This window comes from Apiospora phragmitis, assembly GCF_038363925.1.
Source record: "Apiospora phragmitis strain CBS 135458 chromosome Unknown utg000002l:1.0-5516284.0:1.0-5523493.0, whole genome shotgun sequence".
Taxonomy (NCBI): domain Eukaryota; kingdom Fungi; phylum Ascomycota; class Sordariomycetes; order Amphisphaeriales; family Apiosporaceae; genus Apiospora; species Apiospora phragmitis.
In genome coordinates, this window is record NW_027117400.1 from 4966349 (window position 1) to 4980859 (window position 14511).

A 14511-nucleotide genomic window follows, 5' to 3' on the forward strand; every position below is an offset into this window, starting at 1 on the left:
TTATAGCGTTACGAGGCCCTCTTAGTACTTTATTATATAAATAAATCGTTATCCTAGTATAATTTTTTTCTTTTAACGTATTTTTATAGTTTTATTATCGAGTTTAGTTTAAAAATAATCGACTTAAGCTTTAAGATACGCGATTTTATTAACGCTTTAAATTAAAACCTTATTAACCTTTTTAATAAAAAGCTATTAAAAAGGTAATTTAAAAATAAGGTTTATTATTAAATAGGCTCTCGTACGTACGGTAGTTCCGGTTTTAATCGAGGTTTAATCGTTTTTATTTTATTATTTATATCTATCTTAAGTACGAGCTACGAGGGGTATCATATGCCCCTCTTAATAAAACAGGAAAGGGGTTCGTGCGCGTAGGTACGTGGCACCCTTTTTAGAGTGATATAGAAAACCTTAGTTCCTGCTGTTCTAACATTTATAATAATTAACTTTTAATTATTATTTCGTAATTCTTAATTATTAAAAAGTGTTTTAATAAGTATTAATTTTTTCTTAACTATTTTTAATAATTTTAAACGTACTTAAGTAACCTTTATATTTTTTAAGATAATATATTTTAATAATAACGACTTTAAATAATCTCGCGGATAAATCTTAGCCGTTTTTTAAACGTTTTTAATTATAAAAAAAGTTAATACGTTAATCTTAGCTTAGTAGTAAACTTTTAATATATTTATTTTCGTAAGCTTTAATTTAAAAACCGTATTCGAGTACTCCTTTAAAATAATTTTTAACCTTCTCTTTAATAAGCTATTAAATAAGCTTTCGTACGTACGTACTAGTTTCGAGTTTAATCGAGGTTATATTATTATATTCTATTATTTATATCTATATTTTACTAGCTATAAGGGGCATCGTATACCCCTCTTTATAAAATAAGAAAGGGGTTCGTGCGCGTAGGTACGTGTCACCTCTTTTAAAGTAATATAAATATTTAACTGTTTAAATATAAGCTAAAAACTCTTATATTTAAGACTTATATTATATAATTATAATATAATTTATAAAAAATTAATTAAATTTTATTTACGAGATAAACTTATAAATTTTTTTTATTTATATACGATTTATAATTATTATAAATTAAGACGACTTATTTATTATTATAACGAAATCGTATATAAAGAATAAAAATATTTTAAATTTAATTTAAAGCTATAATATTATTAATACACCCTTTAAGTAACGCTTTAAACCGCTAGTTATTTTAAAGATAACCGTTTTAGTTTAAAAACTACTAGCTTTAAACGTCGGCCCCTTTAAAAATAACTAGCGGCGGGAAGGCTACCCTATTATAGCCTACACACTCTAGAATAGTAATCTCTTCTCTTTTCTCAACGTCTTTTTTAAAAGCTAAATAATTAATAGCTTCGGCAACCACCTAGTAATTACCGCTAACGCTTTAACCGATACTTATTTCGTTAATATTAGAAAAGCGTTTAAAAGAGATATTAAATAGCTTTAAAGTATTAAGTCTATCGAAAAAAACGTTGATATTTATTATTATAGCTTTATTAACCCGGCTATAATTAATTATTTTCGACCTTACGGTTTTAACGAACTTATTTTTAATTAAAAAACGAGTATATTATTATTATTTTAAAGTATAAAAAGCCTTAGAGGCGTTTAATATTTATTAAGCTATAAACTTAAAATTAATTAATATTAATATAAAACTTAACCTAGCTTAATTAATAGCTTAATATATTAATTCGTTTTTTAAAAGTAGTGATAAAACTTATTAATTTTTATTAAACTTATTTCTAATAGGCACACCGGCGAAACGGCGTTAGATATACGATCGAGGGGCTAATTATTTACGAGCGGATTCGCGAATAGCTACTCCGAGCTTTACGTCGCGCACGGTAGCCTATATACGCTTTTAAATATCGAACGAAGATATTATTATAAAGAGTAAAAATAAACGAAAAAAACAAAGGTAATAATTACTTTAAAAAATAAAAAGTAATAAGTAAATTAAAAAGTCTTTTAATTAAAATACACGGTAAAAAGACGCGTTTATAAAGTAAAACGCGGTGGCCCGTAACGAGGTAGCCCGTAAAGGGGTGCTTTAGCTTATATATTATCCCGCTCCGGTTTCATACTGGGCTTTTGATTTATAGATAAGCTAACCACACTGACAGGGTCTGTATCTCGTGGCCCTTTGCTAGATAGATTCTTCAGGGATGGCTATTTTGAGGGACCGATTACCACTATCGAGTCATTCAATGACTGGTTTCTTGCTGCTACTACCCGTACGAAACCGGGACCGAATGACCCCACCCGCCCCTATCGGCACGAACTATATCGGGACTTGTTGCCCGACACTGGTTGCATCTGTTTCACCCATGGGGATCTAACCCTGGGCAACATCATTGTCTCAGGCGAGACCGACTCGCAAAGAATCGCAGGAATTATTGATTGGGAGAAAGCGGGTTGGTATCCAGAATACTGGGAGTACTGTAAGCTCCAACTCGGGGTGGAAGAGAATCATGAATGGCTCAGCGCTGGATGGCCTGAGAAAGTCACGGAACCATTCGAGGATTCACTGCGGGCATTCGGGGAATACCATAATTGGCATGTTCTTTGAGGTAGTCCCATTAGTCAATGGGAAATACGATTAGACTCACTAAGTTCATTATGACTATGGTGAGGGTTTGCAATTAAGCCAATCCCTTTAGTTGCTCCCAGAGTCCTTCTTCCACGACAGCGATGTTCTTACCGCTGCAATCACCACTCGGGTCGATCTCAGACGCGAGACGGGCATACGGCACCTCCCGGACCCGCACGTCGGACGCCTCCCCCGGCTTCCCAAACTGCATGGCCTCGACCACGTTGCCGTTCCCGTACCGGGCCAACGTCGCCACGTCCAGCATGACCCGCGCACACTCGGCGTCTGTCATATTCGTATCGCCCTCGCGGACCTTGTCCGCGTAGTCCGCGTGCAGCACCGCGGGCGTATACGTGGTGGCGGGGCAGACGACGGCAACGCAGATGCCCAGCTGCTGCTGCATCTGCGCCAGGCTCTGGGCGAAGGCCACGAGGCCGCCCTTGCTAGCGTTGTAGAGCGGCGTGCCGATCGAGGGCAGGTAGGCGCTGAGGGACGCGACGAGCAACAGATTGCCCGCGACCTCTGGGTGCCGCAGCCAGTAGGCCAGCGCGATCTGCGCGAAGCGGATCGGGCCGAGCAGGTTCACCGCCAGGGTCTGGTAAGATCCGGGGCGGCCGTGTGCGTCGTCCACGGATAGGGGGGGGATCCCGGGGGCGTGCCAGAAGGATGAGCTCGGGGGTTCCCTGCAATTTATTTGTATCATCTCAGCCATTTTCTCACTAAAAAAATGAAAGCTGTTTTAGCTGTCTAAGACCTGCGCTGTCTTACCAGATCCCCGCGTCAGGGCATAACACGTCGACGGCGCCGAAAGTCCTCAGGGTAAAGTCCCAAGTGCCTTGTATCTCGGACCAGTCGGATTGGTCCATCTTGTAGTACACAGCGGAATGCCCACCAAAGGCTGGAGGCGGGTGCGGGAACGCGCTGATGGTCGCCTTGGCTTCGGGACGTAGTGCGATATCAGCAAATACTACGGAGCAACCGTGGCCCAGTAGGGCTTCTGCGAAGGCATGATTGATTCCTTGTATCCTAGTTAGTGAGTGAAAATATAACTTAGATACCTGGAATACTTGCCGCTGCCAGCCCCGGTGACGATGGCAACTTTGCCTTGAAGATCATAGGTAGGCATGATGAGTTCTGTGGTCTTGCAATGCAATTCAGATGTTACGGGCATCGGCAAAGTTGGCATCTTATTTAAAGCACCATTTCCCCATGTAGCAAGAGAAGGTATCATGAGTACACATGCAGTCAGTTTACATCATTCGAATGTACACGTTTTCTGCAGAAAAGTACCACTAAGTCCCAAAACGGGAACGGAGCAGACGGTGGATGTTGGGGTTTATTGGCTGTCGATTAACATTAACACTTGACCAGATCATGAGACCCGAATAATGACCTTGCACGAATGGTGCTTTCTAGCCCTACTAAGCACTACTCCTCGGGTACCTTGACCCATCCCTCCTTCTCGTTCTGCGCCTTGCTCCGCCGGGACCACTCGGGCGCGACATCGATGCCGTCCTCCTCCTCCTTGTCGCCCTCTTCCTTGGTCTTGTGCACCGTCGTCGGCTTGTGCTCCGCGGGGCTGTACACCGTGTACAGCATCAGCGGCGTCGGCCCCGTGTTGATGAACTGGTGCTGCGTGCCCGCCGGCACGATGACCAGGTCGCCGCCCTTCACTTCTTGCTCCTGCCGGCGATCTGCGCCAGGCCGGTGCCCGAGGTAAAGGTGAGGATCTGGTCCACGGAATGGACCTGTGAGAAAACGTCACATGCGTTAGCTGCAACTTTCGTGGGGGTTGCTGTGAGTTAGGGGCGCGCGAAGCCTGCCAAAAGAGTGCAGGTAAGATCTTACCTCATCGCCGATGTCACCGCCCACCGGCACGGTCATGAGAACCAACTGGCTGTACAATCCTGTAGCAGCGTCTTTTCAGCACGAGAAGCGTTTCGGCTATTCCCGTTCGGAGATATTGAATATCGACGTACCTGTCCATAATACTCTGCGAAACTCTGCGGACTTGGACGGAAGTGCTGTGAGCATGTCGGGGAAGTATTGCATCTCATTCTTGGGGCGATCACTGGAGGGTGTTGAGAATGAAGACATCTTGGTGGTGCTAAACGCGCGAAAGCTGAGTGTTCTGTTTAGAATGCGGTTTCCTGCTGACGAGGTTGCGAAGTTTGACGCAGGACGGAGTGTGAGTCGTGATATGAGTGAAGTAGCTGGTCGTGACATGATCGGATAGATACACTTGTTTGATGCTCTGCGTATGAACTGGGCTTAAGTATGGAAGTTGACAATCATGTGATGTTGTGGGCTACAGCACGAAGCAACTTCATTCGCGTGTTGAAGTTTGGGTATCTCAATCAATGTCGTCACGCCCTCGTCATACATCCACAAGGCCCGGTCGTTTCGGGATCGACGCAGGGATCTTTGGCTCCACGTAAAAAACGTGACTGAATGAACAGAACCATCTCATAGGTCGCCTGTCATTTTAATACTGATATTCTTCCGAGTTAAAATTGATCGACTAGATGTTACTGGAGCTATTGGTGAGTACCTCACTAGACTTGGGGGTTTGGTAATGACGTGTCGAAGCGCCAGGACGGACTGATGTCGTAATGTGGATCTGGAGGGCCCGGTCTGCGGGCACTAAGTTTTTATCTGCCGTAGCCGGATGTAGCTTTGTTCATGGTATCGGACGAATAAGGATACGATGAAGAATATGTAAGTAGCAAAAGAGTTCACATCTCTCCAGTGAGCCTTCTGGATAGCAAAGATTCACCCCAACCGTCAACAGTTATGAAAGGTCAGATGCTTCAGCCCTCGCCGCATTTGCCTGCAGCAGTGATACGGCGTCCCCAGGCGCTCCAACCAGCAAATCTTAGAGCTTTAGTACCATTCTCAAAAGAAGTTCCAGCGGTAGTTCTTCGTCATCCTAAGGAGATAACAAAATGCATGCACACAAACGGGCCGAGATGGTTTACTACGCCTCTTCGGGCTTCCAGATCATGGCGATCAACAAAAAGGCGCCAGTCGCGCGACGAGTTGGCAAGGATCCAAGGGCTGGCAGGTCCATGGATGACCCGCGGTTGGACTACGGTGCTACCAAGCAAGGAGTGCCTGGCCACTCAGATATTCAATTGGTCATATAACTTGTACGTATCACATTCTTTCGCAAACGCCTGAAGTCTATACAAGTAATCTTTCACCCCCTCTTTTGTTTCTTTTTTCTTCTTCTCGCCAACTGTTGCTGTGTAAAAGATCATCCAACGGCGATGCTGCTCTCAGCAAAACAGAACGACCAGGTACAGCAGTACCTCCAATCATGTCGAATCGACCAAGTCGTCACGATAGCGCTATGCGGTCCCGAGGGTGCCGGAAAGCAGGCATTACTCCGTAAGGTATATACATATAATCTCGAACCATCACTTACACGAGAAGAGGGTCTGCGCTAACTATGAATTGCTACATAGCGCTGCTTCGGCATGATGGAAGATGACCCCTATTGCTCCGATGCCCACCAGAACCTTTGGCAAAAGCGAGAGCATCTGCACGGCGCCAACTTCTTTGCGAGATGGACAACGCACCTAAGCTCGCCCCCTTCCTCGGGCGCGCCCTCTACCTCGCGGGACGGCGGACGGCGGACCGGAGCCCCGCCGTCGGTACGAGGCGATGGTCCAGAAGCACGTCGGCGCCACGGACAGCTGCGTGCACGTCTACGACGCGGCTAACCCGCAGAGATCTCCTGGATGTCTATTACTAGGAATTCCTGAAAGCGGCATCGGTCCACCAGCGGCCGACGGTGGTGGTGCGCAACAAAGTCGACCTGGCGGCGGGGGGAGCAAGGCAGAGAGGAGGAGGAGGCGCTGGTGGTGGCAGATACTCTCCCGCAGGGCGTGGCATTTGCGCAGGATATTGGCGCGGAGCATATCGATGCTTCGGCGGCTGATGGGACCGGGAGTGATGATATATGGATAGAGATTGTGGAGCGCATCACCTTGCAATGGATCACTACAGGCCGGGCTCCGAATTGAGTTGAGGATATCGGTAGTTCGTAACAGACTGGTGTGTTCGAGATATGCGAGCTACACTGCGTAGCTGATCACCCGCTGTCGACGCAGCGCTGTTTCTGCTTCTTATGGACGCCGGACGTCACGATGATCCTGAGAGGCTAACCACACCGCCATTCTCGTTGTTCTCGTTGACCAAGTAGGTACACGGGAAGCGAACTGAGACCCGTCAGTCAGGGCTCAGAGGCAAGGGAGAAGTGGGTTTAAGTGAGGAGTTGCAGCGAGGGAGAAACCAAGGCAAGGCTCATTTTGGTCTGGACGGGAGCTTTCACTAGTTATTGAAGTAGTAGTTCTCTCGGTCCGAATGAGGCGTTCTAGGAAGTCGATTGTAAGGTCGCATTCATCAGTTGGACTCATGTTTCTGAGGCATTTTAACAAAAGTAGTTTTGCTCAGCAGGGATACGTTACGTGTGTTGCGCTATTGGTAAGCGGCCCTTCTGAGTCGACCTTCTTAATGCACCCGGATGGCTGGCAGCGCATATTCACGATCCAGCAGACTGGCTCGTAGTTATCGTCGAGTTGAGAAATTATTCATTACTAGCGAACTACCATGCGGCCTATCAGCAACAGTTGAAATAGGGTAATGAGAACTTTCTAGAAGTTGATGAAAGGAGTTTGGATGAAATGAAGTTGAGAACCCGAGCCTTGACTTCGGAATGAGGAAAAGTTATATTTAAATATCAGATTTCATGTTTCCAGCACGGATACCCAGTTGCAGTAATGGAACGGCGTCCCATCTTCGGATGTGCGTCGTCGTGTGCCCTAGAGTGACGATCTCCCGTCTTGGCACTTCGGTTGACGAACTACAGCAGCCGCTAAGATTAGCATCTCAACAAGGAAAGTGGGCATGCGAACCACAGCCGTTGGAATAAATGCACGACATACCATGCAAGATCAGATCCATCGTGCAGGCATGTCTGATCAGCACCATCAACGGCTCGCTTTTTCTTTGATTCTTTCCGAGCATTCGACCACCAGATTGTGTGCAGTACGTATGCAGGTCTTGCGGTGCACGCTTATCGGGAAGCCACAGCCGACACCTGCTGAACCCTAGCGTTGGAAAAAGCATGGCCGGGTCGTCACTGTTTAGCACCTCGGCGGTTACTAGGAACCGAGGAGTGAGCAGCCCAAAACAACCTCAATGCGCCTCCCGACCGCGTGGACGCTTAGGGGAACGCATTGAAAAAGGCCGCGTCGACATGTTATATGAGGGAGAGAGGGAAGTTGCTTGATGTCGTCCCTTCGCGTCTTTCTTTGCGCCGAAGGGGTCGGACACTAACAGCCCCTGAAAACAGATTCAAGCCTTTCTAGCGCAACGCCATCGCCAATCTAGCGGGAAACCTGGGTGTCGTCGTCGTCGTCAGCTTTCTTTTCCAGGGCCTAATCTAATTCCCTGCCCATTTTTTCTCCATCCTCAGGGCTCTCGTCTGCGAAGGCCGCGCGGACAAAATGGGTTGTCCTGTCTCAGCTTGCTGCGAAATTATGTGGGCGAACGGGTGATGTCGCAAACCTTGGGAACGTGTTTCGCAGCTTGAACGCTGCACTGCACTCGCCAGCCATCTCTCCCTTGCGGCTGTTTTCTCGGGAAGTGGCGACAGGATTGATTCAGTTCTGATAGGATCTGTTTGATCCATAACCTTTAACGCATGCCAAGGCTGCCAAGACGGGAGAGAGCCTGGGGAAATACCAAGCAATGCTGGAGAACTGCTACTTTTCCATTTTCTTCTATGGGGCGTCCTCTAGCACGCACTATCCTCTGTGATCATTGGTTTCCAGCATGCCGGGTAGCCGACTGTGGGAAACCTTGCAGCAGGAGACGACTAGCGAAGGGTTAAGGTATAGGCCATGATCACCTGCAAGACTGATGGTGATGGGCATTTAGTGCTTCTGACTGTCGACCAGATTGGGGCTCGACTCTATCGACTGCCAGCAGTCGCCAAGGCCTAGGAATAGAAAGTACTACTACTTTGGTCAGGCGGATCTTGCAAGATAAGCTTTATGCCGCTTCCTGTGTGCGTCAGAGGCCACCCCCCCAAAAGCTTATGCAATGGCGACAGTTTGTTGACACCGACAACCGAACCATATGGGTTACTGGACACCATACAGGAGCCTTTCTGTCTGACATCAAGACAATGTCGCACGCGAGCACCTTCCCGTTCCCATCAAGTCATGCAGGGACTACTCAACGGTTCTGCTTGTGGAGTTCATGTCGAACAGACTCTTCTTCCTGCTCCTCCTGCGACACCCATCTTAAGGTTGCTGACGTATTCGTCAACAACCGTCCACCGTCATGTCAGGTTAGCAACCACTGCTGAATATATCGACCGGGCTGGCCTCTAAACATCTTGGGTTCCTGGCTAGCCTGGAACCCAGAACGCCCTTAGCGCGGGTCGACTTGGAAACAAGCAATGAAGGTATAAGTCCTTTCGCTTGGCGCTAAGGGGTTCGAGGCGTACGGCGCCATGAGGGAGTGTCTGTGCCGGTTGCCGGTCTATTGCCCATCCCTTTTTTAATGATGCCCTCGTAAGCCTGGGTTCCGTTAGAGGGGGGTTACGTATCTCGCTGCGGCAGCATAGTATGGCCACGGCCGAAGAGATTACGAACCTTGGGGTATGTAGGGGGACTTGGGCGGGCTTGAGCGGCCCGGCGGGCAAGGAGTCTTATGCCCTGGAGTCATATATCGAAGCGTTGCCGATCATCCTGGGCTCTTCTCATCGATTTTCACACACACACACACACACACCGGCAAGGTATACTACGACACAGGCAAGGCAGCACGCCGAGTCATCCGGAAGCATACCGGATCAGTTTCCTTGCTGGGTAACCAACCCTGCGAACCGTATCCCGAAACTTTGAAGCTACTTTTTCCCTCGATCGAAGTACAGATTACCGGAAGGGGGGCCGATCCTTATTCATCGTAGCATCAGACGATATTCCAGAACGGCCTATCCCAGCAACCTGGTAGCAGTGACGGGGAAAGAGTAGAATCTGGTCTAACTTAACTATACCGTCGTCTCCTTCTTCTTCTTCTTCTTATTCACTCGTTTCCTGGACCATTTGAACGTCGGTTAGCACTTGAAGATCACGGATACCTACGCGATACCTCCACCATGTATATCCTCAAGCAACTCATCTTAGGCGTGGTCGCCGCCAGTACCGTTTCGGTTGCCGGCGCCGCCCCCAGCCGGCACCACAGCTCCAGCAGCAACCAAAACCAGCTCCAAACCCAAGACGGCGGCCTTCAACAACAACATGCCCTCCAGCACGCCCTCCACGAAGACAAGGTCGTCAACACGACCAAGTACTTCCACGAGCCCGGCGGCGGCCTCGAGCTGGGCCACTACGACGCCCGCTTCTTCCAGGGCGAGGTCGCCTACGCGGAGCACCGCGCCGTGCTGCGGCAGCTGATCCGGTCGTACCTGACGACGATGCGGGCGCTCCGCGTCGAGACCTGGCTCGCGCATGGCACGCTGCTGGGCTGGTGGTGGAACGGCCAGGTCATGCCGTGGGACTACGACCTCGACGTCCAGGTCACGACGACGACGCTGCACTACCTCGCCAAGCACTTCAACCACACGCTGCACACGTACACGGACCGCGACGGCGAATCAAAAGATAATAACAACGACAGTAACAAGAACACTACTACTACTACTACTACTACTACTACTACGCAAAAGCCAAAGGCCAAGCAGTACCTCCTCGACATCAACCCCTACTACGCCGAAGCGAGCCGCCAAGACGGCCGCAACGTCATCGACGCGCGCTGGATCGACACGTCCAACGGCATGTTCGTCGACATCACGGGCCTGATGGAGCAGCGGTTCGCCGACACGCTCGGCCCCGCCCCGGGCCTCTGGAGCTGCAAGAACTACCACCACTACGCGACGACGGACCTGTGGCCGCTGCGGCGCAGTGAGTTCGAGGGCGTGGCTGCGAGCGTGCCCTACGGCTTCGACCCCGTCCTGCGCGGCGAGTACGGCGCCAAGAGCATGAGGGCGACGGTCTGGCAGGGGCACCGTTGGCAGCCGGCGCGCAAGGAGTGGGTCAAGATCGTCGTTGGCGAGCAAGAGGGGGATGCTGTCTTGGAGTGAAGAAAGAAAGAACGAATTGGAAATATAACAAAACAATACTTGGGCCACAAACGATGTCAGGGGTTGCGACTTACATAACAATGGAGAAAAGCGGGGAGACGGACGGTCCCCCGTCATCAACAAGAGGCATGCGAAACGGCATTACATCCTACTACACCATTTTTCTTAACTCGTCAATCAAACTTCAACTTTTACTTCTCGCGGAAAGGAATACACGGATTTACGGCATGTGCATATTATTCTCTCGCATTCGACAGCGGTTGTTTTGCTGGTCTTCAGTCTCTTTTCTTCTCTTCGCCTTTGTCTTCTTCTAAATATCCTTTGAGTTTCTCTGTCAGAACTGGTGATAAGCTACGGTGTATGGCGTGGGGGGTGCAATATAAGGAGGTAGATTTGTGGGATTGCAGAATACTTGAAAATCAGGGGGTTGTTCGTCCATACTTTTTGAGTGGCATAGCATAGCCCAGAAAACTGTTCATAATGACTGCAGCAGTATGGTTACTGGATATAGCAATACGATTACCAGTTCATTCCAAAATATCGAGTATACAAGTGGTTATGTTGGTGCATCTCAGGAAATCATCCCATCTATTTACTTCGCTTGCTGTTGCGCAAAGTTGCGAGAAACGACATACAGCTTCCGCTTTCCCCTATCGATTCGATAACCGCAAATTGCAGGGTGGAGTTCTGGTATCCTTTGCCAGGCTGCTCGACTACCTAACAAGTAGGTTCTCAGCGCAGAGAGAGGCTCCCCCCATGTAAAACTCCGGGGCCGAAAATGACCTTCAGCGAATGAAACCTCTCGCGAAACCAAACAACGCCGACGCAATGTGGAAGAAACCCGACTCCCCGTGTAGAGTACAGAAAAGCAAAACCCTAAAAGTTGCAGTCAAGCGCTATGCTTGCCAAAGCAAAATCAAAATCTCAGGACGATGAGCCCTCGCCTGTGCCTGCGCCCCTAGGCTTGCCGCCGCCGAGCCCATCATTATTCATCCTCTTCATGCGCTCCTCGGTCGCCTTCGCAATGATCTCGCGGCGACTGAGCGCCGGTCCCCCGGTACCGTTAGCCCCGCCTCCCAGCACGAACTCGCCGCCGGTCCAGCCGCCGTGGTCGTACGCGACCTCCTCGCTGGGCTCGTAGACGTCAGCAAGATCCTCGCCGCCGACGCTGCGGCCGTTCTTGCGCCAGTCGGCGCGGGCGACCTCGCGCTCGATCTCGTGGCACAGGTCCCAGAAGTTGCGGTCGTGGTCCGAGTGCACGTTGTGCGCGAGCTCGTGGCAGAGCGTGTTGCGGATCGTCTTGTAGTCGCGGTAGCCGTCGTAGGCGTCGGTGCGGAGCCGCAGCTCGACGGCCTCGCCCCGGTTGCGGTTTAGGCCCAGGATGCGCGTCGTGCCCTCGTGCGTCGCCTCCGTGTACGCGAGCGGGTCCATCTCCGTCAGCAGCCCGACGCGGAACTGGTGCTTGCGCATCGCCGACACGATGCCCGGGTCGGCCTTGAGCCGCTCCAGGAAGGCCTGCGACCGCTCCGGGTGCGGCAGGTGCGGCAGCGGCCGGATCGCCATGAAGGTGTACGTCGTTTCTGTAGTGGTCGTCGTGCGCGTCGTGAAGGCTTTCGGCTGGTGCCGGCGCTGGTGCGCGAGGGCGGCGTCGCGTTTCGCGACGGCTTGGGAGGCGGTGGCTGAGGCCGAGGCGAGCGAGGCGACGGCCGAGGCGGTCGTGCCCATGAGCGTGATCTTCTTGCCCGCCAGCTGGGCCGCGGGCAGTAGGGGGTCTTTGAAGGGCGGTTTCTGCAGGCCCAGCTTTGGGACTAGGAATTTCTGGTTGCCAACCGGTATGGAGAGTTCGGTCTCGACGGCGGCCGACAGGTCGGTGATGGTGGCATCGCGAGGTAGGGTGATGGTGTGGGACGAGCCGCCGTGGGTCAGAGTGATTTCAATCAGGTCTTCTTCATTTGTGGGCGACGTCTGTACATCGCGGGATTCTTGGTCGGCCATTGCGGCGGCGTCCCTCCAGCTCCTACTGTTCTGTGTGGCCTTAGGGATTGTGGACGATAGCTACGTGGGTCGTGGCGATTTGACGCTGGTGAAGCAATGCAGAATAGGATGCAGGTGGATTGTTTTGAATTGGGAAAGCAGAGATCAGATTAGGTAGTGGGAAAACCACAGCACTCTTCGCAAATTATTATAAGAAAAAGCAACCTACCGTGAAAGCCCTCGAGCCTTAGAAATCAATGAATAGCCAGCCGTAAGGTGTAGCAAGTCATCGGAGGCAAGAAGATTCACGAAGGCGCAAGGCAGCTTTGTAATACGTCAGATGGTAATCCCGTTGGCCAAGTGGACCGCATGCACAATTGCTGGTAGCGGGCATCGCTGGCCGACCCAAAAATAGCGCCCACTAGCGGATCATTGCGCAAGCATTCCAGATCTACAGGGGACGTGGTTCAGTCAGCATGCTGCCGAGTGTGGCTAAAATCTCTTCAGCTCGCTTTAGCGCTGTAGCTGGTTGCCACTGTAGCCACTGTAGCCACTGTCGCACGGTAGCATGCAAAGTGTCAAAGGTGTCAAGCCACAGGACTAGCAGGGATTAGACACCAATTAGAGCCCTGTCGCGTCGTGTCCTTTTAGCTGTTGGCTGTTGCTTGTTGCTTGCTAGGCATTGAAACTTGAGCTGTTTGTTTCTTCATTCCATTTCAATCCCCCATGTCTTCTTCGAATTGAATGGACGTACGGTTATTCTTTTGAGCACTCACGGCACACAGCACGAATCCTTTTCTTTTCGACATCTCTGCCCACGTTGATTTCTCCGCCGCGTTGCTGCGCTTGGCGGCATTGAAACGACCACAACAAAAATAAAGACGATCCCCCAATCTTGGAAGCTTCCCGAGCTTCGCCCACAACACCCGCCATCATGTTGAACCTCTTCCGAGTCGCGGGAGACTTCTCCCATCTGGCCTCGATCCTGATATTACTACACAAGATGACGGAACTCAATGTACGTATCCGCCCCGTTTCCGATATGTTTACCTCGAAGGAGAGTGTGTGCATGCTACAAAGATCGACGGAACCACCCGGAGGAACTTGACAGTGAGCTAATCAAATCTTTCGCCTACCGTGCTACAGGGCTGCACCGGCATCTCGTTCAAGTCGCAGGCCCTGTACCTGCTCGTCTACATCACGCGGTACCTGGACCTGTTCGCGACACACTCGCTCTACAACGTCGTCTTCAAGATCCTCTTCATCGGCGCGCAGGGCTACATCGTCTACCTGATGACGACCAAGTACAAGCCGACGCACGACCCGAACCTCGATACGTTCCGCGTGCAGTACCTGCTCGGCGGCGCCGCCGTGCTGGCCGTGCTCATCCCCTACAAGTGGACCCTGGCCGAGATGCTCTGGGCCTTCAGCATCTGGCTCGAGGCCGTCGCCATCCTGCCGCAGCTCTTCATGCTGCAGCGCACGGGCGAGGCCGAGACCATCACGACCCACTACCTCTTCGCCCTCGGCCTCTACCGCGCCCTCTACATCCCCAACTGGGTCTGGCGCTACTTCACCGAGCCCAAGCACCACGTCGACTGGATCGCCCTCGTCGCCGGCATCGTTCAGACCGTCCTCTACAGCGACTTCTTCTGGATCTACTACACCAAGGTCATGAAGGGCCGCAAGTTCAAGCTGCCCGTCTAAGGCGCGCTGCGGCTGCTGCTGTGTGGAGGCGTACCGGGAAGCA

At 50.6% G+C, this 14511-nt stretch overlaps 6 protein-coding genes across 6 annotated transcripts; 3 read left to right on the forward strand and 3 right to left on the reverse strand.

Annotated features, from left to right (window-relative positions):
- Window positions 1-2681: 2681 nt before the first annotated feature.
- On the reverse strand, window positions 2682-3755 carry PG994_002312 (uncharacterized protein; the record flags this gene model as incomplete). Its single annotated transcript, XM_066853721.1, has 3 exons — window positions 2682-3312; window positions 3398-3655; window positions 3697-3755. 3 exons carry the CDS (start codon window positions 3753-3755, stop codon window positions 2682-2684), a joined length of 948 nt encoding a protein of 315 aa, XP_066721862.1.
- Window positions 3756-4057: 302 nt separating this feature from the next.
- Window positions 4058-4726, reverse strand: PG994_002313 (uncharacterized protein; the record flags this gene model as incomplete). Its single annotated transcript, XM_066853722.1, has 2 exons — window positions 4058-4377; window positions 4609-4726. 2 exons carry the CDS (start codon window positions 4724-4726, stop codon window positions 4058-4060), a joined length of 438 nt encoding a protein of 145 aa, XP_066721863.1.
- A 1385-nt stretch (window positions 4727-6111) lies between these two features.
- PG994_002314 (uncharacterized protein) lies at window positions 6112-6354 on the forward strand (the record flags this gene model as incomplete). The annotated part of the gene is made up of 1 exon (XM_066853723.1): window positions 6112-6354. One exon carries the CDS (start codon window positions 6112-6114, stop codon window positions 6352-6354), a length of 243 nt encoding a protein of 80 aa, XP_066721864.1.
- A 3449-nt stretch (window positions 6355-9803) lies between these two features.
- On the forward strand, window positions 9804-10787 carry PG994_002315 (LicD family-domain-containing protein; the record flags this gene model as incomplete). The annotated part of the gene is made up of 1 exon (XM_066853724.1): window positions 9804-10787. One exon carries the CDS (start codon window positions 9804-9806, stop codon window positions 10785-10787), a length of 984 nt encoding a protein of 327 aa, XP_066721865.1.
- A 924-nt stretch (window positions 10788-11711) lies between these two features.
- On the reverse strand, window positions 11712-12782 carry PG994_002316 (Ubiquitin and WLM domain-containing metalloprotease; the record flags this gene model as incomplete). The annotated part of the gene is made up of 1 exon (XM_066853725.1): window positions 11712-12782. One exon carries the CDS (start codon window positions 12780-12782, stop codon window positions 11712-11714), a length of 1071 nt encoding a protein of 356 aa, XP_066721866.1.
- A 913-nt stretch (window positions 12783-13695) lies between these two features.
- On the forward strand, window positions 13696-14468 carry PG994_002317 (HDEL sequence binding protein; the record flags this gene model as incomplete). Its single annotated transcript, XM_066853726.1, has 2 exons — window positions 13696-13779; window positions 13908-14468. 2 exons carry the CDS (start codon window positions 13696-13698, stop codon window positions 14466-14468), a joined length of 645 nt encoding a protein of 214 aa, XP_066721867.1.
- Window positions 14469-14511: the final 43 nt, after the last annotated feature.